General features: G+C 43.7%; 3 protein-coding genes across 7 annotated transcripts; 2 read left to right on the top strand and 1 right to left on the bottom strand.

Moving 5' to 3' along the window:
- The first annotated feature begins 561 nt into the window (after window positions 1-561).
- On the top strand, window positions 562-16028 carry LOC147210305 (hyaluronidase-1). Of its 2 annotated transcripts, none has more exons than XM_086108184.1 (8): window positions 562-703; window positions 806-948; window positions 8848-9501; window positions 11620-11868; window positions 13187-13333; window positions 13803-13889; window positions 14130-14312; window positions 14946-16028. In XM_086108184.1, exons 3-8 carry the CDS (start codon window positions 8905-8907, stop codon window positions 15282-15284), a joined length of 1602 nt encoding a protein of 533 aa, XP_085964310.1. In that variant the 5' UTR covers window positions 562-703; window positions 806-948; window positions 8848-8904; the 3' UTR covers window positions 15285-16028. The 2 variants fall into 2 exon arrangements, with proteins under 2 accessions (XP_085964310.1, XP_085964309.1); XM_086108183.1 differs by having other exon boundaries at window positions 14130-14324.
- A 51-nt stretch (window positions 16029-16079) lies between these two features.
- On the bottom strand, window positions 16080-21771 carry borcs6 (BLOC-1 related complex subunit 6). Of its 4 annotated transcripts, none has more exons than XM_086108186.1 (8): window positions 21671-21771; window positions 20962-21021; window positions 20237-20757; window positions 19941-20133; window positions 19686-19868; window positions 18720-18883; window positions 18548-18631; window positions 16080-17253 (listed from the first exon to the last, which is right to left on the bottom strand). In XM_086108186.1, exons 3-8 carry the CDS (start codon window positions 20744-20746, stop codon window positions 17128-17130), a joined length of 1260 nt encoding a protein of 419 aa, XP_085964312.1. In that variant the 5' UTR covers window positions 20747-20757; window positions 20962-21021; window positions 21671-21771; the 3' UTR covers window positions 16080-17127. The 4 variants fall into 4 exon arrangements, with proteins under 4 accessions (XP_085964312.1, XP_085964323.1, XP_085964313.1 ...); XM_086108197.1 differs by having other exon boundaries at window positions 19686-19865; XM_086108187.1 differs by having other exon boundaries at window positions 20966-21021.
- Window positions 21772-24060: 2289 nt separating this feature from the next.
- Window positions 24061-26853, top strand: LOC147210303 (uncharacterized). Its single transcript, XM_086129319.1, has 3 exons — window positions 24061-24108; window positions 25768-25882; window positions 25998-26853. Exons 1-3 carry the CDS (start codon window positions 24061-24063, stop codon window positions 26699-26701), a joined length of 867 nt encoding a protein of 288 aa, XP_085985445.1. The 3' UTR covers window positions 26702-26853.
- Window positions 26854-27044: the final 191 nt, after the last annotated feature.

Raw genomic sequence — 27044 nt, 5'->3', positions numbered from 1 at the left:
TTCCTACTTAGGTACATTTCAGTACAGAAGCATATTGCTGCCACATGAGAAAAAAAAGTTCCATAAAGTGCACATATTGACATGATCAATTTCACATTTTAACATGACAACTTATCACGTTATAACTGAAATCAGAACTGTATCACATTCAGTTGAGTGCAAACAATATGCTTCCATATGTCAGAGACATAAGCACAGAAATTGAATCATTACCAGAGTGTAACCAGAGAAAATATGGCCAAGAACGTTAAGTGTGAGGGGGTGATGGTGAGGACTTCAGAGGGGTTCCACCTTGAATGGAGTCCAGAATATTTATGAATTTAGCTTTGTGCACTGGGATAATGAAAGATGCTTCCCCAAATTCCGATGTGAAGATATAACTGTCCTAAACCGAGGTCAGTGAAAAATAAGACGCTGGACAGCGAGAGGGAGGAAATAGAACAAGAGTGCAAGTCAAGAGGAAGTGAGTATCTGCAGGTAGAGAGGAAGCCAGGTGAGATAATCCAACATGTCAAGTGTTTGTTTGGACAAGGGTAGCAGCAGTGGAGCAGAGGATTATGGGATTACAGCCGGTGTCGATGGTCATGTGAACCAGTGCGGTCATTGCTAAACTCGTTCGGCATCTCGCAGGAAGGGAAGCTTAGCCTGGCACTGGCATGCATTCCTACCCACACATCTTTCCGTGTACTTGATCACTCCTCCGGTAAAGTTCTCCAGCTTCATTCCTTCTTTGTTTTGTCAATCTTCATCTCGCTTGGCTATTCCTGACTCTTCCACCCCCTGCCTTCTCTCTTCCGGGTGTTAGGCTGCTTCCGCTGTGTCTTTTTCCATGTCTTCACTAATCCATCAGAGTACTTGGATTTTTCGAAAGAGGAAAATGTTTGAAATTCAGGTGAAGACACCCTGAAACCATGTCCAGGCTGTGAGGAGAACCCAACCTTGGCTTTGGTGAGTTTTGCAACCTCTTGGCATTGGCCCAAAAGATTTGGTGGGTCATTTTTAATGTTACACTCTGCTTGCAAATGTAGCTGATTAGGTACAAAATGGCCATACGAGGGGAGAATTTACAACATCCAAGGTTGTACAATTTGTTTGAGTACAATTATGATTGCGAAATCGCAGAATGAAGACATGCAAGGTGGCACACATCAAAGATTAATTACAGAGGTGTGTTTCTTGATTAAAAACTGCAAAAAGAAAACTAGCAGTCATGGATAGCACCACATGCGATACCTCAATGTGAAACAAATTCAATATTTAGCTATCGTCGCTAGCATGCACTGTTTCCACCAATGCGATGGTCTATTCCAGGGGTCGGGAACCTTTTTGACTAAGAGAGCCATAAAAGCAAAATATCAAAATATTATCTAATAAAAATTGCTCCTGGAGCCAACTGCAGCCCTGAACACGACATGAGCAGTGAAAAATCGATGGATGGATAAAACAAGCGAGAATATTTTGTTTCATCTGCGAGCCAGATGTATTAATCAAAAGAGCCACATCTGGCTCGAGAGCCACTGGTTTCCGACCCCTGGTCTAGTCTATTGGTTTTTGTGTTCAGTTTATTGATGTGCATGATTTAAAATAATTTATTGCAAATTCATTTGTGGAACCTCAAGTTGGTGCTCAGGGGAGATCGGCATTCCCCTCACCCCAGTTTGAGAATGTCACTGTATCATGCGTTGATAACAGTTAGCCACTGGTGGTGTGACATCCTTTGCTTGTGTGTTCAATTTGCACTCAGTGGCGGTGTGAATGCTGGTGTGAAAGGTTACCTGTCTCTACACTGTACATGTCCTCGGTCTAACCGATGTCCAGACCAGTGTGTATCCTGCCTTTTATCCAACGTTGGCTGCGATGCGCTCCACCTTTCAGTGGACCTGAATGGGATGAGTGGTATAGAAAATGGATGGATGAAGCTGCCTGCTTGGCTACTAGGCTTTACAAGAGTGGTTTAATTAACCTTACAGGTTACATTCTACCATAAATCAAAGTATTTCCAGTGATGACCAATTAGGATGCAGCAGGAAGGCCAAAGACATCATGGACATCAGATTTATTATTTTATTTTTTAAAGAACCTTTTGTTAGTCCACTTACATTAAATGTAAGGCTTACATTGACGTGACATTCAGGTGGGCGAGTCAGTAAATTTTGCCAGTCCATCATCATCAGTCCATCTTAATTGAAGTTGACCAAATCTGCCATTACTTGTCATAATTATTTTAAATGCGCTTCCATCTTTGTTAAATTTGAGTTCATCACTGCTATTTGTGTTGGGTTCTGACCGAACCGAATAATGTTTTAAGATTACAAAATGCAGGATCAGACCGAGTGCTATTTCAAAAAATATTTAGTAAAGAAAATCACACAAAGTATGAACTGAAATTGCTGGTCACAAGGTGCCAGGAAAGACGATGCATGAAACCAAAGCCGCTTGCAAAGGCAAGGTTCAAAACCAAGAATACTTGAAGAATGAAGAATACGAAATCCCTATAAGTCCAATCACACGAAAGTAAAGAGCAATAACAAAAATACTTACCGTACAAACAAGAATAGGTGAACAAAACAAGAGCGACTATGAAGAGTATCGAGAGAGGTCTAGAAAAATCCTACTTGAAGCACAGCGGCAAACAAGGTCAATAATTCAACAAGGCGTAGCAGAAATCAGAGTCCTTCAATACAAGGCTAGGCTTGATGAGGAAACGCAGCACAGGTGCGCCTGCACTCCAGCTGGACCTGAAACGCAATCAAGACAGAACATGGCAATTTGAGGCACGTCAGCCTGTCTGTCACACCGTCATTGTTATCGTAACCACGCACCAACGCCAAATTACATTTTGTAACTATAATTTTCGAACCGGCAGATCTTCTTCTTCTGCGGCGTCACTAACGCACTAGTAGTCACACGCATTAGCAACACGAGCAGCCCCCCCCCCCCCCAAAATAAAACAGACACACGCACACACAGCTTGGTGATTGGTGAAGAAAAACAATACGGGACAATGACATTGCAGTCTGTGAGGACTGGAGAAAGGTGTATAGCACAAAGCCAGCCTCCCTCATGGGCCGGGACAACCTAAAAAACGAGTTCTGAGGTTGTGGTGTTTGAATCTGAGCCCTGGCTTTCATTTATGCACTTTGTTTTAATCTGGCTTCCTCCAACATTCCATAAACATGCATGTTAGATTGGTTGAAGTGGCTAAATTGTCCTTTGGTGTGAATATGAGTATGGATGGTTGTTTGTCTATCCTGTATGTGTCTTGTGATTGCCTGGCGACCAGTCCATGGTGTAGCCTCGCTCTCACCTGACATCAGATGGAATAGGGTTGAGCTTACCTGCAATGTTCATGACAATAAGGCAGATAGAAAATGGATGGATGGACTTTACAAGTAGCTAGATAGGGCCATAAAAGACACCACTGGTGTCTCACTCCTGCATGTGCACTTTTTAGGCAATTAGATAGGTGACATAATGACTGCACTGCTCTCACATCCTGATTGGATCATACTGTGTATATCCATGAGGCAGTGCCACTGACACTGTGACCTAACCACATGAAATGTGTTTTCAAATTTCTCAATCCAAAAAAAAAAAAAAAAACCCCCCAGCTAACTAGGTGCTATTATGGTTTGCAGTTGCCAATATGTAGATGTGTGTTTGCAAGTTCAGCAGGAGAGGTGGGCTAAGGATGAGCAACAGCCCAGACAGACTTGTAAACACAGACCAGCAGCTTTGTCTCAACAGATTAAGCAGTCATCATCACGCTGGCCTTTCACCTCTGACATTGAGTGAGGGACTGGACAGACTCTGTCAAACAGCAGTTTATGAAGACTTAAACTGATGGCTAAAAATCACTTGAAAACAAGTTTTATTTCATAAAATGAATGTTCTTAAAAGCGCAATTTCTAACATAATGCTTTTCAAGTTGCAAGTATTTACTTTGAGTGCCGGAACAACACCCGTGTTGCTGTCCACTGTGTGGGTCATATACAAAAAGTAATGTCATGAATTTAATCTTGTAAATGAATTTTGTGAACCAGGCTGTCCCAATGTACCAAATTATGATCATAAATACATAGTCTGGAGGTCTCCCTTGTCTGGCACAGATGACCAAGGATTAAAAAAGCTTTACTTAGCATATACTACGCATTCTACGACCTTTTAACCCTCTTAGCATTCGCAAGGATGTGATCTGGGAGATTATTGAGCTGTTCTGTTGCTCACTGTGGTTAGCATGACCAAGTACAGTAAATACACTTTAAATCAGGGAAGGGCAACTAAAATGCTGGAGGGTGGGGGCAATTTGTCATCAGTGCTACTGGGGGTGCATCCATATAGGACCAGGCATTTCCTAACTAAAGATGTATGACAAAAATGCTATTTTCAATATGGGTATAACATGTCTGTCTATATGTGAAAAGTACGTGCTGCTCATGTGTTTTATTTTTTGTCATACATTTCTCAAAATATGTATAAAAGACAACCAGCTCAGGGTGTACTCGGTCTACTGTCCGAAGACAGGTGAAAACTGAGATAGGCTCCAGCACGCCTGCGAAACCTCGTGAGGATAAGCAGTTTGGATATTGGGTGGCTGGACCTTCGACAACACAGGGTGTGAAGCAAGCAACAAAATATCCACACAATGATTTTTTTACTAGTGAAAAAGGCTCTCTTGCACAAAAACTCCCATTCAAGGACAGCACAACTGCTGAATAGCAAAGTGCACGAGCTCATTCTGTGCATTTTCCACAAGAATGAAGTCACTCAAAATGCAAATATTATTCAGGTACTATGCTGGTCCTGTATGTCATTCCAAATCTGCAAAAAATGATTAGCCCTACTCATGCTGTAGCATCGGGAAGTATACAACTAAGCCAGGCATAGCATCTAGTGGTGAATGGTGACATTACAACTTAAACCTATAGAACTGAATGCCACTGAAGAGAGAACCCCCCCAACACAAAAAACATATGTATTTGTAAACCCAAACACGTCTACAAAAAAAACTGATGAACCTCCCATATGTGTTTTGGAAAGAAAGAAGAAATGTATTGAACAAATACTGAAAAATTACTGAAAAATACTGGGGAAAAAATAGTACAGAGCTGCAGGTAATCAGGGGGTCAACTATAGGAGAGTAAACATTTATAGTTTAATCAAGGGTGGAAGCCGTCAGGTTTTAAATTAAGTCAAGTTGCCGATTGTTTGATTTACAGAGTGCGGGATCATTTTCTAATTGGCAATCACAAGGCGCATACACCATAGACAAGCATTCTCACATTCATATTTATTCATTTACAGTTTTCAAGGAACTTTACGTGCATGATTTTAGAATGTGGGTGGAAGCTACAGTACCCTCAGAAAAGCCACACAAGCATGGGGAGAACATCCCAATTTCACACAGGAAGGACGAAGCCCCGAAATTAAGAAGTTAAAACAGAAGAAGGCAGATTGTGGAAGCTTTCCAGCAGAAAAAGTACTGGAGGCTTACGCGTACTTTAATGGCGGTGATTTATCTGAGTTTCTGTTGCTTGGTGTCAGAGGAGAGATGAACTGAAATTCACATCAAGCTCAAATATTGTATCTTGTCTCGGCTTGCTCTGCACTGCTCCCACTCATGTTTTCTATTTACATTGCTTTCATCAAACCTCTCAGGCCTGAATAAAAGATGCTTTTTTTTTTTAACTGATGTGTTCAGTCAGTTTCGTTGCCCCCGAACGCATTTGCAAGTAAAACTTACCAGAGTAACTAGAAAAAAGGCAATTGACCCCCCCCCCACAAACACACACACAGTAATGTGATAGGAGTTATATTGCAGCAGAGTTTAAAGGTGAATTGCTGCTGTCTGCGACGGGCAATATTCCACAACAAAACAGTTTTGATCTGAAAAGAATTTGAGTTTGCATGTGCTTTGATTGGCTGGCGAGCAGTTTCCACCTCTCACCCAAAGTCAGGTGGGATAGGCTCCAGCTCACCTGTGAAGATGCGAGGTGAGGATGTGTGGTATAGAATGGTTGGATGAATATAGAAAAAACAAATAAATAAATACATACATACAGTACATTCAAAAATTAGGATATATATATATATATATATATATATATATATATATATATATAGGTGGCCTGGTAGTCCGGTGGTTAGCACGTCGACTTGTGCAGAGGTACCGGGTTCGATTCCAGCTTCGGCCTCCCTGTGTGGAGTTTGCATGTTCTCCCCGGGCCTGCGTGGGTTTTCTCCGGGTACTCCGGTTTCCTCCCACATTCCAAAAACATGCATGGCAGGCTGATTGGTCACTCTACATTGTCCCTAGGTGTGAGTGCGGGCGTGCATGGCTGTTTGTCTCTGTGTGCCCTGCGATTGGCTGGCAACCAATTCGGGGTGTCCCCAGCCTACTGCCCGAAGACAGCTGGGATAGGCTCCAGCACCCCCCGCGACCCTAATGAGGATGAACATGCAATGAATATATATATAATATTTTGTCTTCGGGCAGGAGGCAGGGGGACACCCTGAACCGGTTGCCAGCCAGAGACGAACAACCATCCGCGCTCACACTCACACCTCAGGACCTGATTGAACAGGATAATGTTCAATCAGCCTGCCACGCATGTTTTTTGAAATGTGGGAGGAAATCGGAGTACCCAGAGAAAAGCCACGGAGGCACGGGGGGAACATGCAACCACTCGGCCACCGGGCCCCCGGTATATAAATAAATAGATAGGGAGAGAGAGAGAGAGAGAGAGAGAGAGAGACGATCTTGGCTGACTTTAGAAAATTATGTTTCTCGTTTTTCATTTTGGTTTGACTATGTTAAGTCATAAAAAAGGATATTAATCTGATGGTAAGGAATAGTAGAACAAGAAAACAAACACTGAACATCCAATAAAATTTGAAATACAACCTACCTCTTTGGCATCAATAAATCAGATGTAGTCAGACCCAGTTCTTAAACCGAGCTCTTGAAACAGCAAGATGAAAGTACTTCATATTCATCCACAGTTGACCGCCAAGAAAGCCCAAAAAGACCCTCAATTCCAAATCATGCAGGTGGATGAGAAGCAAACCCCATTATTGGCAAAAAGCAGGTTGTGTGTCTGTCCAAAGCCATTTCGGCAGGTGTGATTTTAAGGGATAATGTCACGAGCGTAATGGATTTCACTGGGGCAAATCATCTGCTAATAATCCACACCTTACAACCAATCAGAGTTCATCCAAAAGTACCAAAGTTCTGCTTAGTCTTATCTAACACCTGATATAACAGACTGCATGTGACACACTAAACCACGACATTATCAATATTTCTTCACGGATAACCACTGACTTTGGGCAAAAGTTTGGGGCCAAATTGTTATATTACCAATGCTAAAAACACCACATAAACTGCACTGTTGAGTTTGCAAGGCCAAACTTTTAACAAGAGTGAACAAAAAAATGTCAGGGTAGGCATCTACTTTGTATTTGTTAGCGGACTACTACGTGGTGGAGAGTGGATGGTTCCTGCCATTCATATGAAAATTGAAGAAATGCTTCAAGGGCAGGGCAATATGGGCTCAAAAGTAAAATTCACCCAAATTTTCACCAAAATACAATTTCTCATTTTTCAGTTTCAATGTTTCAATGGTGACAAATGTCCCTTTTGTCAAATTTCAAAACGCAATCTTTCATAAATGAACATTTTTAAAAGTTCAACAATTTAACATTATAAGATGGACCGACAAACGTCACGTCTGGGGCGGTCCGCACGTCTGTTAAAGCGTTCAAGTGCTAAATTGCCGTGCAGTTCATTTTGCACATTGAGGAAGGAGTATACGTAAATTGCGGAAATCTCTGAAGCAGTAACTCCCAGATACACCCACATCATTTAATTAACTCATTCACTCCCAAAGACGTTTTTAAACGTCTTTTCAGACTTGGTCCAGAATTGGCTGGTACTGAATGAGTTTTAATCAATCAGCACTATTTTTTTCATCCTACTTTTAATCAAATAAAGCGTACGGTAATGAGACTTTAGTGGTGATTAGAGTCTTGAATGTGTCAAAGATGAACAACAAAATGGATGCGATGATATTGAAATGTTTTTTATCAAGTTCCAAGTACTCCCTGTGGACACCTTTGTGGCCCAAAGTGCCTCACTGACTCCCATTAACTCTTTTATGCACAAATAGTTATAACCTATAACCCACAGGTGTCAAAATCAAGGCCCGGGGGCCAGATCTGGTCCGCCACATCATTTTCTGTGGCCCGTGTAAGCAAATCAAAGATGTCAACTTCCATGATGCTTGCTAAAATCTCTACCAACATTTCAAATTCTCCTTTGTAATAAATAAGAGTGACATTGTAAGCATTTTCTTGTGACCAAAACCCTCATTACAGTAAAGTGAGTTTGACACCCCTGTTACAGTGTAACCTGATAAACTGTCCATTGTAGTAGCCGCTGTCCCTGAAAGGGTTAAAACCACAGTTTTTAATCTCTGTGCCATTCCAAAAGAAAATCTTTCATGGATTCTGTAATGTCCACATTTCAATGAGAAGAAAATATCTCATAGCATGAAATGTTTCCACTTTTGTCAGTCATCAGTGTTAAAAATAAATCATTTGACCTGGCATTTAAAGGGTTAAGTTCCTGAATATTTGATTACTTGGGTCAGGGCCGAAGTTAATTAATGGATTCAAGAGGAAGAAATATAAATGCAAGATGATTTTCTAGCAGTTTGTTTGTGTGTGTACATTTCTGCCATTAAAGTGTTCAAAGGAAAATAAATTTGAGGAGGTCATGAGGGTTGACTCACCTCAAGACCTTGACCATAACTTATTTTAAAAACATTTCGAATGATTGCTTTTCAGAAACATGGTTGGCTGCTGGAGCCTGAAGGAGTGAGACGCTGACAGCGAGCAGCTCCAATGGCATGGAACAACCCGCCACTCAATCAAAAGCCAAAATGGCCGCCATTCAAACACAGGACTAAGCTACCACTCGTTTCTTGCTCTTCAGCTGGCCTACGAGGACGGACGACAGTTCCACGGACCTTCCTTGTCTTACTGCTTGCTGGCCTCAGTACGGCTGCTCCGCCAAAACAAGCGCGCCCGCCTCTCCTGTCCGGACAACCTTTTATCATTTTTTGGGGCATCCCAGATTCCTCCTGCACCATGAGGCCAGATCCTGGTTCTTTTGGGATGGAACGTGAGGGCCGTGTGGCGGTCTTCTACGAGGACACACTGGGAAGTTACCCGTATTTTATCGACAAAGACACAAGGGTTAATGGGGGTCTACCGCAGCACACGCGACTGGACAGCCATCTTCAGAAAACTCAGATGGACTTAGATGCAGCTTTGCCTACGCCCAGATACCTCGGCCTGGGGGTGCTGCACTGGGCTGAGTGGCTACCGCAGTGGTTGAGGAATCGGGAGAAGAAGGCCATGTATCAAGAAGCATCGAGGAACTTGCTGAAAACTTTCTTCCCTAACTGGACACCGGAGGAGGTGGAGAAGTGGTCAAGGGTAAGAAGGGAGAAAGTGTGGCAGTTATTACCGTGTTGGCCCGAATATAAGACGGTGTTTTTTGCATTGAAATGAGGCTGAAAAAGTGGGGATCGTCTTATATTCGGGGTCTAGACATTATACCCATTCACGACGCTAGATGGCGCCAGATATCATTGAAGCGAATACTGAACTTGACTCCCCAGGCCAAAGCGAACCCCTGTCACGAAGAAAAAAATAAAAATAGCGGTAGCACGAAGAAGAAAAATAAAAAATAGCGGTAAGAAAGAAAAGAGAAGAAAATAATAGGAGATAACAGAAAATGGAGAAACGTAGTGACAATCTGGAGAAAAGTGGGCCGAAGATCGGCCAGGTTAACCGGCAGCTGAGGAGAAGTTATGATGTCATTAACATTTAAAAAACCAGAAGCCATTCATTTACGAATGTGATTGCACTTTAGTTTACATATTTAAATGTTCAGATATTAAGATTTGAATGAGGCAAAATAACATGCTTTTTCTCTCAAATATATTGTTATAATCATTTGTTTCAGATGTACTGTAATTACTTTCTGTAAAAATTTATTTGGAGTTCAAAAGGTCAAACTTGAGTCTTGAAAAAGAGGGGGTCGTCTTATAATCAGGGCCGTCTTATATTCGGGCCAATACGGTATTCATTTTGAGTTTTGTTTTTTGAATTGGGTTAGTTTCAATCACTTTTCGGAGTGGGTTTGTTGGTTTTAATTGGTTTTAGTTATTGGGGAAATGTTTCGTTTTAGTTTAATTTTTTTAGTTTTAGGATTAGTTTTGCTTTTTTTTTTTTTTAACATTTAAAACATTGTTCTAAGTTGGATGTTCTCTGCTTTGCCGCGGTTCCAGCCAGACGTCTGTGAAAAGTGAACTCGATCACACAAGCACTCCATTTCTGGGTTAAATGCGCTAGCTGCTTAGGTTGTCTTAGCAATTACCATTGCTTTTCCATCTTTCCTCCTCATTTCTTCGTGAGAACGATACTTGTCAGAACAGAAGTGTCGCTTATTCGCCGCAACAGCGGTGATGATTACCGACTTCGTTGTGACTCTGCAACGTGTTGAGGTGCAGCAGTGCAATCGAAGCTCGTTGCTACTTGTAGCTAGCTGGTGCGACGTCAACACTGAGCTACTTGAGGCCTCGACCTTCGTATGGCAAGTTGTTCCATTAGAACGCTTGCATGTCGAGGCCAGCAATAACCTTTTGGGACTGTTTCGTGGTTTACTCTCAGTTTTCCAATTTAAAATGTTTTGAAATTTTTAAGTTTTTTCTCTCAAACTGCGATGCGAAACTGCTTTGTGTAAGTCATATAATATCGAATCTATTGATCAATTTAACATTGTTTTTATTAGTATTGCAAATATGCAGCTATTCTTGCCAGGTGACACAATAAAAGATTTGGTGCAAGGCAAAATTTTGACGCAAGTGGTGGTTCGGCACACAGATCAATTGAGAACATTTAGCTTGCATCCAAATGTATGAGCTTTTGGGACTCTGTCTCACTGCAAGGGCAGAAAAGAAAACACTTAAATGCATCAAAAAACAACCAATACTGTACCATCGTTTTTCAGCAAGGTTATATAGATGAAACATAAAAGAGGCTGAGTGAAAGATTGTTGTGGACCTCCCTCTGAGTCGAGATGCAACTCTGATGGACCATCGCACAAAAGAAACATGGACTGCTGTCAGACAAGTCATTATTTCTGGCCTCCTTTGGAACAATATGTTCCAGTGTGCTCGAGGCAAGAAAAAAAAAAAGAATAATTTTAACGTAACGCGTTTTTTCCCATTTCAGTTGGAGAGCCGTTATGTTAAACGAAAACATAGGATGCAACAATTGAACAAACCGATTACCGTAATATATGCGATGAGCATTTTGGATTCTATGTTTAGGGGCTTTTAATAATGCATGGATGATGGATCAAATGTACTTTCTAAACCTCTGCTAAAAATCGAATCAAGACTTTTTCTTTACTGTGAAATATGACACAGAAATACAAATTGTCTCCTGCTGACAATATAGAACATTTCTGACATATGAAATTGACTACAGCAATTAAGGATTAAAAAGAAAAAGCAACGCTGACTTATTTCCATGCCGTTGTGCCAGGTGGACTTTGAGGCAGCAGCCCAGTCCGTCATGATGGAAACCCTGAGGGAGATAAGACGGCTGCGACCCAAAGCGTTATGGGGCGTCTCCCCCTACCCGAGCTGCTACAACGGCGATTCTGCGCTAACGGCGTTAGCCAATTACAGCGGCCAGTGCCCCCCTGCCGAAAAGGCCCTCAACGACGAGCTTCTGTGGCTGTGGAAGCGATGCTCTGCCCTATACCCTCTTCTCACCCTTGAAAAGCTACAGGTGGGTGAAAGGTCCAAAGTGTTGTTTGGGGCCATGATCTGTTTTGATTTCCCTTCTTGCATGCTTACACTTTGACACATAGTGTTGATATTCACCACACAGGCAAGTAGGTGTGTCAACATTGTTTTCATTACGGGGGCCACATCACGGTTGCTCTCAGGGGTGGTGACGCTGAGCTGTGCTGCGTTTCATTACGGGCTAGGCATGTGAACATAGAGCGTGAGGCAGTGACACTCTCTCTTCTTGTATGTGACACTTTTTTTTTTTTTTTGGAGTTGCTCCAGAATACAAGTCGCAATGGTTAAAAAAAAAAAAAAAGCCACATGAAGAAGAAAAAAAAAATACACAAGTTGCCCAAGAGTCGCATTTTGGTGGGGAAAATTTTGTTTCTCCAAAGTGTGTTGCCTTTGTAGCCGTTGCATCATGGGTGCCTTCAGAAATGCGCTCAGTACGCGCGACTTAACTCTGACCATTCGTGAACCCATAGCATTTTTCAAATGTGCCTCTCGGTTATTCAGAATGCCCCAAGTGCTGGTGCATTATTCCTCACCATGTTGTAAAGAAGGTGCCCCCCCCCGGCAGTACTGCACGACTACTATTTTTTTCTTCTATTTCTTATTCTACCGTCGATAAATACTTTTGATGCATTACTGTCGGTTGACAGAAGGTAGCAGTAATGCACAGACGGACGGGATTTGGAAATCCCGATGATGTCTTGTTTTGGGGTTTTCTGCTGGGTCCATCCATCCATCGTCTACCGCTTATCCAGGGCCGGGTCGCGGGGGCAGCAGCTTTAGCAGGGAAGCCCAGACTTCGCTCTCCCTGGCTACTTCTTCCAGCTCTCCCCGGGGGATCCCAAGGCGTTCCCAGGCCAGCTGGGTGACATAGTCTCTCCAGCGTGTCCTGGGTCGTCCTCGGGGTCTCCTCCCGGTGGGACATGCCCGGAACACCTCACCAGGGAGGCGCTCAGGAGGCATCCGAATCAGATGCCCAAGCCACCTCATCTGGCTCCTCTCGATGTGGAGGAGAAGCGGCTCGACTCTGAGCCCCTCCCGGAAGACCGAGCTTCTCACCTTATCTCTAAGGGAGAGCCCGGACACCCTGCGGAGAAAACTCATTTCGGCCGCTCGTATCCGGGATCTCGTTCTTTCGGTCACGACCCATAGCTCGTGACCATAGATGAGGGTTGGGACGTAGATCGACCGGTAAATTGAGAGCTTCGCCCTTTGGCTCAGCTCCTTCTTTACCACGACAGACCGATACAACATCCGCTGGGTCTGCATGTAAAAATGTATCCATCTGCCCACTTTTCACACAGGGCGGAACATCCGGAGGGAAGCTTTATTTGACCAGTCAAATCCAGGAGGCGCTGCGAGTTTCCTCTTTGGCCGGAGTGTCGTTCGACCTTCCCGTGTTTCCACTGGTCAACAGTGTGTACGCCTCGACCAACACTTTCCTTTCTCAGGTGGGAGATACGTGTGATTTGGATGAACGCAAAGGTGAAAGTGCTTAAATGTTTCAATTTTCAGTCCAAAAAAAAAGCACTGTTTGGGGCAGGGATGCATTGTGCATGGTCAGTGGAAAACAATTATAAAATGCCCTGAACCCCCCCACGCCCCAAAATGTTGAGCATTGCCAAGAGATGTCACAAGATGGCACCAAAGCATTACTGGTACTTTTTTACGAGCCACTGCTTCGGCCTGTCTGAAAGAAGCTCCTCCCCTCACTTCAACATATGTAGTCCCTTGGTAACAACATACCACATGATAGCACCAAAGCACTTCTTTTGTATTAGACAAGGCTTTGCAGCCACCTTGTGGCATCTTGGCGCATTTCAGAAAGATCACAAAAAGTCTCAACTGAACGAATGTGGCTCAGCAATGCAAGATGACAAATATGTTCAGTGGCTTCCGCACCTTGCTGTCCTCTTCCAGGCAGACCTGGTCAACAGCATTGGTGAGAGCGCTGCCATGGGAACAGCCGGGGTGGTCATCTGGCAGAGAAGTGAGACCAGGACAGAGGTAAGGCGAATGCCAGGGTGACATTTTGAAGAAGCGCAAACATGCTTCCGAGGAGCATGTACCGATGTTGTGATTTTTGACGGGCGGTGGACTGAAGAAATTCTGTACAAATCTATTTCGACTGCAGCTACTTTGTCTATTGTCCACATCATCTTGCAATCATCAATGTCCATTTCTGAATGAAAATCAAGTGCACATAAACATCACTTCCAATGTTTTTTTGTGTCCGTCCATATGCAGAGAGAATGTCAGGACCTGGGAGAGTTTGTCCGCAAGGTCTTGGGACCATACTGCATGAATGTAACCACGGCAACCGGGATCTGCTCAGCCTCCCTCTGCGAGGGAAAAGGCAGATGTGTCCGTCAGAATCCAGACAGCTCCGCCTACCTCCACCTTCCGCCGCCCGCTGACGTGATGGAGAAGGTGACAGAAACGGTGATTGATGATTGTTAGTGGTTGCGTGTGTTGCGCATATTAAGCATTTCATGTAGAACGGTGATAATGTCCTTTTCGATGATCATTCCAGTGGAAGCCATGAATGGAAATGGACAAATCTGTTTAAAATGCGCAACATCAAACAAGGGGTCAATCCAAACCATTACAGCCGATTTTGTATCAGACTGCATGACTTGATGTAGTGCGCCGCCGCGTATTTTTTCTACAGCCATTTAATGAAAACAACATCCTATTCACATAGTTGGAGCACTTTCAATGGTGAAAAATGCCGGCGTCTTCTTGTTTTAACAGTTTGAAACCGTTTGAAGAAACACAAGCGACATCGCCAAGAAAATAAACGGGAAGCTCGTTTGCGGACGCGTACTGGATTGTCGTTTTGTTGACTTCAAATACATTTGAAGTAAAAAAAACAAGTTTGCGGTGTAGCGCAGTGCACAAGCGAGTGGCATGTCTGCCTCACAGTTTAGGGTTGGAAACACGGCGACCGCCTTCCTGTGTGGACTTTGCACCTTCTTCCGTGTACGGAAAATATTTTCATTCAATTAAAATGCCCCGAAGTAACAAATACAAGTCCCGCCACGAACCATTTTGTCCCGGCAGGCAGACGCAGCCAAAGCCACAGACAAGCCCGATCCAGACGTTAAGGCAGCTGAACCGGACCCAGCTGAGATGTGGAAGAAAGACTTCCAATGTCAGTGGTACAAGACTTCAGATCGGGACGTCTCAGATCAGCAGTCCCCCAAAGACGGAATCTCTGTGGATGGGACGCTTGAGCAAATTTCCAGAGAGCTAGCAGGGACGTCTGCGACCATGACAACAGATTCCATAACAAAGGGTGCCTCGACGATGGAGCCGAGTGGAAGCACGTCGGCCCCACTGGCTTCGCACCGTTGCACCGTTTTGTTGATGCTGGTGACTGCGCGTCTGTGTGTGAACTGACGCAACTTTCAGTTACAGGACCAAACTGAAGTGCCTTTAAGCAAGACTGCGGACATATCACGCACGTTTGCGTACAACTTTCTCAGGATGTGCCAATGCACAGTGGTACTGTAACACCTGTCACTTTTTCCATTTTATTGGCGAAAAAGGTGGTTGATGAGCAATCCCTAAAAAAGTCGTCATACTTCACACTTCCAACGAAACAGATTCCAAATCCAAGCAACCACTTTTATTGCTGCAACACACCTGCTTGAAATGATCAGGCTTCTGTAGAGCTTGCTGATGAGCTGATAATTTGATTCAGGTGAGTTGCAGCAGGGAGAGATGGAAAACATGCAGGAAAGTGACCCTCAAGGACCCAAATTTGAGACCCTTGCTATAAATAAAGCTGTATTGTATTGTATTCTTTTAGTGTCACTCCATCTAGTGGATGCATAGCGCAACTGCAGCCACTATTGTAGCTTCTATCCTATGTGCCTTATAATGCAGTGTGCCCTATATATGAAAAAAGTTTTAAAATAGGTAATTCGTTGAAGGTAAGCTTTATAATCCGAAGCGCCTTATTGTGCAGAAAATACGGTACATCTTTTTCTGGAGCCAAATATCGCTGGGGTCAAATTGACCCCAAGAGTAAAATGTGTGAGGATTATTGGAGGATAATAAGAGGGTTAAAAAAAAAAAAAAACACCAGCTATATCAATTCAAACATTCAACTTTCTTTTTCTGCTCTTCCTCAGTAATATCCCCCCCCCCCCCCCCGCCTCCCACAGATATACAAATACTACTACACTACACTCTTGGTGCCCCCAAGTGAATTTATTGAATGAAATATGACATAACAGTAGATGATGCCCCATGACAGAAAACAGCATGAAGTAGGCGAATTAGCAACCGATTGGAAACAGCAGCCATTTACTTTTTTTTTCCAGTTTTGTTAGCAGCACAGTCCAAAAAGCTCATTTTGTTATCAATGAATCCCCAAGTGAATGTATTTGTTTGAGTGGTTTATAGGGTCGACGCTACAGTGATTTCGTATCATAGTCAATTCTTAAGATGACTGAACATCATAGAAATGTCCGTCATGGACACTTGTTATGGCATTGAACTCCAAATCCGGAGCTGCGACATTGACCTTGGCTGACAAAATATGAACAACAACTGTCCATGCAGGCACCTGTGATATGAAGGTTAGTAATTTAAAAAAAATCTGACATAGGGGGCAGTGAAACATCAATCCCTAGCTTTAATTTGTCCTTTAGGTAGCAATCAAGAAACACGGTGAACGCTTCAAAATGGCGCTTTGGCATCTCATTAGTCCCAAGGAAAGTTACTGTACTTACAAATTTGCAATGTAACCAAATAAATAAAAATAAATACAAGCAGCTCTCCGTCATGCTCACCTTCCCCCGCTTGGCCTGCAGTGAAGGATGTGTGTGCCTTTATTGCATTTTATTAAAAACAGCGCCCAGCCCACCTCCAAAAAGATAAAAATAAAAATCCCTGTCCTTGGAGAGCAAAAGAGAGAAACATCGCCCCCATGTGGGAAGGAGAGGTTAGTGCAACCTGAACAAAGATTCCCGGACGGATACGTTTGCTCCTCAAAGTGGAGGTCAACACTCGCGTCTTCAACGGTTTCACAACGGAGCGATTGAACGAGTACCGTACAATACACAAACAAGATTATCGTTCCGTAACGAGCAAGGGCCAAGCCATCCAGCATGCCTGGCACTGCTAAAAGATGAGCCCGGTTGCAAAGAGTGCAGAAAGGTGAGATTACTTGCAGAGGACCTCCTGGGGTGTGCTTGGTGTCGGAGTCTTTGCGAAGCGCTAACGTTGGCCGGAGCTACTTGCAGATGGCCTCTAGCGCGTCCAGAGTTCGCTTGATGTCTCGGATCTGCGCCGCCAGGATGTTGATGGGCTGCATGGAGCGGTCCAACTCCTCGCAACGGGCCATCAGCGTGTACATGCCCTGCGGGGGAACAGGAAGCAAGAATTTGTCAAACACAATTATGTGTTGCGCTTTAAGCAAACTGAAAACACAAGAGGAAAAACGGTGAAAGTCAGGGCGGAACTAATTTAATGTACTATAGACTAATTTATAAATTTAAGACTGTATGCAAATCATTTTTTCACATTTCTCTCTTCGACTAAATTTCCAAATGGAGACTGAGAGTTGAGCAAAAAGGCCTAGAATTCATATCACATAACTTAAGTGTTAAAAATTAAAGATAACCTTTATTTGTCCCACACTGGGGAAATTTGAAATCAAAGCGGAAGTTGCACGCTATTTCTATGTGAAGTCACTATTTTCTGTGAAAAACATACCAAGAATCAGATGTGTTCTTTTTCCTTTCATTCAATTTGTTTTTTCATGTTAGCGTGTCTGCTTTTTCTTTGATGGAATGAAAAGAGTTGAATAAATAAATCACAGTTGGAGCCTCGGCAAAGCTGTTTAGCTCATAATTCAGCACTCTTGAGTTCAAAATTGAGAAAACAAATGCAAATACAGAGCTGAAATTGCAAATAGTTAAGATTAAAAAAATGAATAGGTTTAACCTTGTCTGCACATCGTCCTGGCTGAAGTAACTGATTGATTAACTGGTTTAGGGTTGCTTACCGTATCGCTGTTGGCTTGACATCCTGTTTTATTCCTCTGTAGACATTTATTTATTGCTAATTTGCTGTTTGCTCTCCACTGAAACACAGTTCCAGTCATACTTCTGCGATAAGTCTACTCTCCAGTCAAGCACTTTCTATTTGTGTTTGGCGACACAATATTAGCCGAGCATTGGCATCTTCTATTCAGTTTTTTTTAAAACTGCACCATTAGCTGAAAAAAACATTTCTTACTTTGCCAGGCCTGATGTGTGTGTGCCATGTTGCATGCTTAGGCTACTCTACTCATCTACCTTTCGTGATAACAATGCTTATTCAGGGATGGCAATGGCTAGTGATGAAAAAAAGCGGAAAGGGGCGTGGCCTGGACGGGCGACCAATCACAACAAGTAAGACATCATACACGTCCAATCGCAGGGCTGTTTACAATCGGAAGATGGAAAGACTGGTCGGGAGAGCTCGTGAAAACTCGACGATAAGGTACCTGACCCCCCCCCCCCCTAAAATTTTCTCAACGGATTTAGACGATTCACAAAAATGATCAATTTAAGAAATAAAACGGCGGATTTCCGCGTATCCGCGGAAAATTGCCATCCCTGTTATTAGAAATGTAGCGTGTTAGTCGTGTCAGAATTGTGGCTGATCACCTTAATACTCATGTCCACAGATTCTCCCAGGCTGTCCACTGAGTCTCTGTATGTCTGAATGTAGCCCACGCTCAAAGCCGTCATCTAGTCAGAGGTGCAGAGAGAGGAGGATCATTCAACGCAACCAAATGAAGAACACGTTGACTTGGCCACGAATGGGCAAGCCCCTCACATTCTGGATGGTTCCGTTGAGGCTGCGCATCATCGTCTCCACACTCTGCGCCACTTCCTGAGTGTGCCTCTGCAGGTCGACAAGGACGGTTGGATCAATGGGCGGGATATCTGCCGGTCGTCGAGACAACCCTCGGCTACGGTAGATGGGACCCGAACAATCCGCTGCCAAGAATTTCACATGTAAGACATTAGAAGGCGAAAACATGAAGACGGAATTGTGATTGTTTTGGTTTCCGCTTTTCATGTCAGATGACCGGAGAAAGCATCTCCCCCCCCCCCCCCCAATGTAACGTCATCGGGTGTGACGCAGGAAAAACTCACTCACACTGGGCCAAAAATTAAAAATAACGTACATAACTTTACTCTTCTGTCTAAGCCAGTCACATAAAGTGATAGGCAGAACAATCAAATGCCGTTCCACGAGATGGCAGATGGCATTATTTCTGTATACTTTTTGTAGCATTTTGTCTGTTGTTTGCCCATATGAGTTTAGCTTTAGAGACAATCTTGTCAGGAATGTAGAGCAGAGATCATGCCAACCCAACACTGCTGCTGCACTGACAGTCGTGTAGAGCAACACCATTAGACAACTAGAGAGAGAGAGAGAGAGAGAGAGAGAACAGATTTAAACCCTGGAGAACCCAAGAACCCTTTTCTTCTTTGGAAAATGATGAATTATACATTAAATGAGTGCTATAAATTCACTGACCACCAAAATATGTTTTTTTTTCTCAAATATTTAATGCTTTAATCCTAATTTAGGATTAGGGCCAAATTTGACCCTTTGGGATTTAAGGGTATCATTTGAGTAGCAGAATTTATAGGGGCCAAATTTGAACCTGTGGGTTATCCAGCGTTGAAAAAAAGTTTTGAAATGTTTTTTTTTTGTTTTGACATCACAAAAACCCGCATGTAACATATTCCTGAGAGACGAATGTCTTTGCTCCACCACTGTCATACTCACAGTCACTGCAGTCCAGACTGGGCTTTGAGCTCATCTTAATCTTCTGTTCCAAGTTCTTGGTGATGAAGTTGGTCAGGTCTCCTTCGTGGCTGACAGTGCCCTCCAGCTCAAGGGCCGAGGAGATGGTTGCCCGTCGACCCTCGGTTTGACTCCCTCTGCCTGCCCCCCGGACCCCCGCTCCTACTATGGAGATGAGAGCTCAACACATTTAAAAGTGGAAGCCCTTAAGTGGTTGTTTAGAAATCCGAGTTCTACCTCCACACGCTCGGCTGATCTCATCCAGGCTCTTGCTGTCCTGCATCCCTCGGACGTTGCGTACCCACACCTGGGCCATGACGTGAGGGGGGCAAGGTGTGTCATCGGAGGGGAGAAGAGGTGCTGGTGGGGGCGGGGAGGAGGACGAGGAGGTGCTGGGGCCAGGTGCTGAGGAGGAGTAGTGACGTAAAGTCTGGAACGTCGGTGCCGGGGTGGGTCAAGGAAGGAAGCAGAAAGGAGTTCAATTACCAAGTCAATTACACACACTGACATATAATAAGTGCAGACAACCCCACCTCAACCTCCTTTCTCTCTCGCGCAGACTCATTCCGCCACTTCTTGTCATTCTTCTCACCCTCCTCTTCATCTTGTTTCTCTTTCTCCTCCTCTCCACTGTCCATCTCTGGGGTGACAGGGTGTCCTCTACAAGACGAATGCTCGGACGACGCTTTCCCTGACCAATCCTGCTGCAGAGGCTGCACAGCGCCCAAACCCGCCGGATCGACTACATAGTCAGTGTGTGTGGTGTATATGTCCTCAGAGGGGGAGAGGTCCATCTCGTGAGATGGGTGTGGGGAAAAATGACCTGTTCTGACATCATCACTGATTTCGGTGTCCAAACAACGGTGATCGTGTACTCTGTGGCTCTCTATGTGTCTCTGGGAGCCTTCTTCGGGGAAGTCCTCTTTGAGACCCACACAATTCAACGAACCTGCGATATGAGGACTGTTTTCCGAAGAGGGAGGTGGCGCTACCCCGTTTGCCATTTCTGGCACCTCTGTGTCAATCACAGGGGAGCGACTCATCCCTCCACCTGCTGGAGAAGAGACAGAATGTTACTTTTTTTTTTTTTTTTATCAAACCATATGCTTTCATCTCTTAAGTCAATTATTCTCTAAGACCGACAATGAAACACTGAATAAGCACATTTGTTTGTAAATTGAGGCAAGATTGTCATTGTTTCGGCATACATAGAAGTACATATTGGTTGGGAAACACTGGACCACGGTGCAATACTTACGTACGATTCAACGTACGTCGCTGCTGCGGGAACGGAACTCGGTTGTAAAGTGAGGACCCCCTGCAGCCAAAATTAATATAAGAAAACCTTTAATAGTCTCACAATGGAGAAATTCCCACTTCACAGCAGCAAAGTTATGAGAGGAAGAAGTAGAAGAACAAAATAAATGGGAGCTGCTGGAAAGGACTACAGGTTCATAGTTCAATCACAATACATGGTAAATCATATCGACATAATCTAATTTGACATCAAAACAGTGCAACGTGCTCTCAAAGCATCTAGTCTATCTGGTTACAGCTGTATGACTGTTGTTTCGCGAGAAGCACTAGCCTCGACCAAGTTCAACTTTATTAGCAGTACTGTTAGCATCACATCACATGACATCATATCACATTATCAGCTGTGGCACCGTCGCGAAGAAAATTTAAGTGAAGCACAAACCACCAAACACGACAATATTCATTTTGAGCATTATGAGAGCAGTTGAAACGCTGACATTAAACGGTACAATGAAATGCAGCCATTTAGGCGCCCTGCTAGCTGCCTGTCAATACAGGTTGTCGCTCAATACAAAACCATTTAGCATCTTAGCATCAAGTGGCTATCAGTAGCTGCCAAGGCCTCTGCAAGAAAACGACGACCACATGCAGATGCGTGAAAACTGTCTTCTTTATCATATTTATTATAACAATTAGAGTTGTCTACATACCAATTTTAATTTGAAGATGTAACAATCACACTGGTAGTTTCTGCAGGCATAAAAACAGATCAACATCAAAGTCCGTTTGTAAAACCCTTCCCCACCGAGAGCAACGGCTTGAGAAAAAAACGCAATTCTTAGTTCCGCTTTTTATTTTTTCACACGCGTCTGTCACTGCATTTTAAATAACGTCAAAGTAATATGAATCAACTATTTTGACTTCAATAATGTACAATCATCAATGTTGGGAGTCTTTGATCTTGCGCCTTTCTCACTGGCTCTCCATATGGGGAAACGTCCTTACAGTGCATATCTCAGAAGGACAATATAGTGGTTTATAATCTCAGTGGAACAGATTTTAATTGCAGCCACAAACACGAACGCAAACTCACACTCGCGCACTCACACTCGCACGCACACCCACACGCACGCGCATACAGACGCACTCGCATGCACACGCACTCACGACATGTCTTTCTGTAACAGGAATATAACCTAAAACTGATCAATTTAATGTTTTGGTTCCTTTTTTGTATGTATTATAACTTTTTTTTTATTCATGGATATCAATGAATTTTTTAAAATTGATTTATCATAATAGAATAAAATTCATTACTAAAAACATTCTCGCATACAATATGTATAACCTTTTATGAAAAAAATTGTAATTCAAATGACTTAATTATAAATGGTTAAATTAAGCAGCACTGCAGGCAATTTTTTGGCCATCCTGTGTGGAAATTGACCTGCTCACGTGTACTCACCGCTCAAACTCACACAATGCGGTGTAGAAAATGGATTGATGGTGGATGGATGGATGGAAAAGTAGTTTTGAGATGAGTTCTGGACATGTAATAACCTTTGACCACTGTGTGGCAGTATTAACAAGGTTACCCAATATATTCCATCTTCTGGGTTGGCCTCATACCTTTGTGACAATCCTTTCACCCTCCTGTATGTGCCTGGAGCAAACTAGGGTCAAATGCTCATGGGTCACCGAGGCACTGCATGTTTTGTCATTTTTACAGTATAAAATACTAAAATGTAGAGGATATAACAAACATGTGTTTGCTTCCCATGCCAAACAGTTTGTTCATCTGTTTTACAGTTGAGGGATCCTGAGTTTTCATTTCCTCTCGGCTCCCCTGCGTGGAACCAACCTAAAATATAGGCTACAGCACTCCTGTGACCCCCATGAGAGCAACCCCCCCCCAAAAAAAATGGATGGATGGATGGATTATACAGAATTTGTAATACACCATTTACCCGAATGGGACACACACACACACACACACACACACACACACACACACACACACACACACGGACACAAGTAAGCCACAGCCAAGATTCAAGCTCTAAGATGGACATGCTAGCCAATAAAACACGGTGCTGCCCAATAAAAAGTCAAGTATCTATGGCGGCACAGTGGTCGACTGGGTAGCATGTTTGCCTCACAGTGCAGGGGTCCGAGTTTCGATTCTGGCCCTGTGTGGAGTTTGCATGCAAAGGTTTTTTCCAGGTACTCCCATTTCCTCCCACATTCCCAAAACATGTATAGTAGGTTGATTGAACGCTCTATATTGTCCCTCGGTGAGTGTGAATGGTTGGTTGTCTATGTGTGACCTGCGATTGGCTGGTTACCAGTTCAGGGTGTACCCTGCCTGCTGCCCGAAGACAACTGGGATAGGCTCCAGCACCCCTGTGACCCCCGTTGAGGATAAGTAGATCAGATAATGAATGGATGGATAAAACTTGTCAACTTGACATTTAACAGGAGGGTTAAACCTGCACGCGCGCGCGCGCACACACACACACAAGTCACATTATAAGATATGTGGACTGAAAAGTCAACTGTGCTGAAAGGAAAATAAATGACATAAATAAAAAAATCACCAAACCCCCTCTGTGACCTAATAGGTGAGGCCTTCATCATTTTCATCATCTCCTTGCAATAAGTTACATGTGTTGCGCATAATAAATCACATTGACTTGCCTTTGCACCGTGAGCCCTTCAATGAATCGGCACTTGACATCATTAAAGTGAGTGGATCGCCACCGCGTGTGCTTAGTGGACGGCAAGGACGACAAAAAGGAGAAGGACGTTTCCACATGAAAGCAGCATAGGAAGGAGTGTAATGTAGCCCAGCTGCTCTCTGTTTGTACTGCTGGCTCGTTGTCAATGGGAGAGCAACCACTTGATCCCATTTGCTCCCTTTCCAGTCCTCTGTCAAGCCTCAAAGGCCGTGACAATTAACCAAACACAATGACAACACTCAAATAGGTCCACTCAATCGTTTTCGCAGTTGCCCCCCTTGAAAAAAACACAAAACTCACTTCGCGGTTAGTCTGAGCAGTCTGCAGCTTTCGGGAAGGCCTCAAAAGTTCTCTGACGCGCCATGCAAGTGGCTGAGATGAGCGTGCGGATGCCTTTAAAGTCAGATACTGTAATATACAGTATGTACTGTCGCTTAGGTCCAAAAGTGTTTGGCATACAGTGGTGCTTTGAGATACGAGATTGTTCCGTAGCCATGATTGAAACTCAAATACACGACTTGTATCTCATCTTTCTCAATTGAAATGAATGGAAATGCCATTAATCCGTTCGAGCCTCCAATCCCCAATCAACAAAAATATTAGTAATTTTTTTTTGTAAGAAAAAGAATACTAGTCTAAACAAATAGTTGAGGATTTTTCCAAGTTTTTGGCGTGGCCAACAGCCTTCTATCATACAGAGGGGATCCAGCGCTGCATTTAACAACAGCTGAATCCCATCTCCACATTTAGAACCCAAAAAAAGAACAAACTGTAGTAAAGTGACCATTTGTCAGTTTGTTGAGGGTCATTAATGTGACGTCTTCATAAATCGGCCATAGAGCACAACGTGAAAGAAACACTTTATGCCTCTAAAATTGAATTATCTTTATTCACTACAGTGTTTTGAAGATAAATTGTGTTATTCTTTTCATCAGGTTCTGCAGTATATAAACAAATTTATTCGCAGGAATGGCACTTATTTAAATCAAAGCAACAAATACGACAGAACTAGTGTAAATGCTTCATTTGCCAGATTAAAGAACGGGGTGGGATGCGTGTGGCCCACGGGGGTCTTGCCTGACCCCTGCTATAGAGGTTTTGACGTGTGTCTTCTGTGTTGAAGTGCTTCATCACACTAATCACATCACATTAATTTTTGACGCTTTTAACATTCTCGTGTCACCATGCACAAAAGCCATTTTAAAAGAGCCTCAGCACAAATGGTTCTGTTCCCACCCATTCAGTTCAGAAGAGGCGCCCTGTGCCTAACAATAGACAACAATAAATAAATCACACAGTTGGCTGTGTTTCTTTTTCTAAAGACATTGTTTGTTCTGACTTGGTGGATTTATTTTGTTCAATCTACCTCTCAATGTTCCGTTTTTTAAGTTGTCAAATACAAGACAACACAAGAACATCTTGTTCCAGTTTGCAATACATACGGTCTCGCGCCGTTTACTAAATCAACCAAGAAGTAGCTTGCTCGCTAACATACAGAGACAAACGATCAATAACAAATCAGCAAAGTTGTTCACCCCTTAACCATCAGATGCAATGGTACGCTTCCCGCCGTCGTTTACTAAATCAACCAAGAAGTAGCTTGCTAGCTAACATACAAAGAGACAAACGATCAATAACAAATCAGCAAAGTTGTTCACCCCTTAACCATCAGATACAATGGTACGCTCCCCGCCGTCGTTTACTAAATCAACCAAGAAGTAGCTTGCTAGCTAACATACAAAGAGACAAACGGATCAATAACAAATCAGCAAAGTTGGTCACCCCTAAACCATCAGATACAATGGTACGCTCCCCGCCGTCGTTTACTAAATCAACCAAGAAGTAGCTTGCTAGCTAACATACAAAGAGACGTCTGTGGTCATGAAGTCCTTTGAACGCCTTGTGCTGAACCACCTAAAGAACGTCACCGGACCCCTGCTGGACCCTCTCCAGTTTGCCTACCGGGCAAACAGGTCTGTGGAAGATGCAGTCAACATAGGTCTGCACTACATCCTCGAGCACCTCGACAGCACAAGGACCTATGCAAGGATTCTGTTTGTGGATTTCAGCTCTGCGTTCAACACCATCATCCCGGAACTCCTCACCCCCAAACTTCTCCACCTCGGTGTGTCCCCTACGATCTGCCAGTGGATCCTCAGCTTCCTGACGGGACGGACACAACAGGTGAGACTGGGAGCAACAACATCATCAATACGCACCACCAGCACTGGAGCCCCACAGGGATGTGTCCTCTCTCCACTGCTCTTCTCTCTCTACACAAACGATTGCACCTCAACAGATCCAGCTGTCAAACTCATAAAGTTCGCAGACGACACCACGGTCATCGGTCTCATCAAAGACGGCGACGAGTCTGCGTACCGCCAACAAGTGGAGCAGCTGGAGCTCTGGTGCAGCCGACACAACCTCGGGCTGAACACGCTCAAGACTGTAGAGATGATCGTGGACTTCAGGAAACATTCTTCTCCACAGTTGCCCCTCACACTATCCAACTGCCCCGTGTCAACCGTCGAGACCTTCAAGTTCCTGGGAATCACAGTCTCCCAGGACATGAAGTGGGAAGTCAACACCATCTCCATCCTGAAAAGGGCCCGGCAGAGGATGTACTTCCTGAGGCTGCTGAGGAAGCATGGCCTGCCACAGGAGGTGCTACGACAGTTCTACACGGCAGTCATCGAATCAATCCTGTGTTCTTCCATCACGGTTTGGTTTGGGGCCGCCACAAAAAAGGACAAAATCCGACTTCAACGGACAGTTAGGACGGCGGAAAAAATCGTTGGCACCGCCCTACCCACTCTTGAGGACTTGCACACTGCAAGAATCAAGACAAGGGCACGGAAAATCCTCCTGGATCCCCCGCACCCTGCCCACCACCTTTTCCAGCTACTCCCCTCAGGCAGACGCTACAGATCCATGCGCACCAAATCCAGTAGACACTTAAACAGCTTCTTCCCTCTAGCCATTAACTCCTTAAACAGTCACTGACGTAGTCACTCTTCTTGTACTACAAATACTGCTACTGGTTACTCTAAAATGGTTCAATGATTTGTTGTTTACGATGATACTAATGCAGCGTGTTATACCGGAGACAAATTCCTTGTGTGTTCTACATACTTGGCCAATAAAGATGATTCTGATTCTGATTCTGACAAACGGATCAATAACAAATCAGCAAAGTTGTTCACCCCTTAACCGTCAGGTACAATGGTACGCTCCAATTTGTTTTGCTTCAAGTAGTGATGCACGAGCGAGACATGCTGGGGTTGGCCGACACATTTCGTTTATCTATCAGTCAATTTTGTACGCTAGCTGTCCTCATTAGCATCGT

Source organism: Hippocampus guttulatus, chromosome 1 (genome assembly GCF_054856545.1).
Source record: "Hippocampus guttulatus isolate MCC_2025c chromosome 1, RoL_Hgut_1.0, whole genome shotgun sequence".
In the NCBI taxonomy this organism is placed as follows: domain Eukaryota; kingdom Metazoa; phylum Chordata; class Actinopteri; order Syngnathiformes; family Syngnathidae; genus Hippocampus; species Hippocampus guttulatus.
The sequence above is the reverse complement of the archived record's forward strand: the minus strand, read 5'-3'. Positions and strand labels throughout refer to the sequence as shown.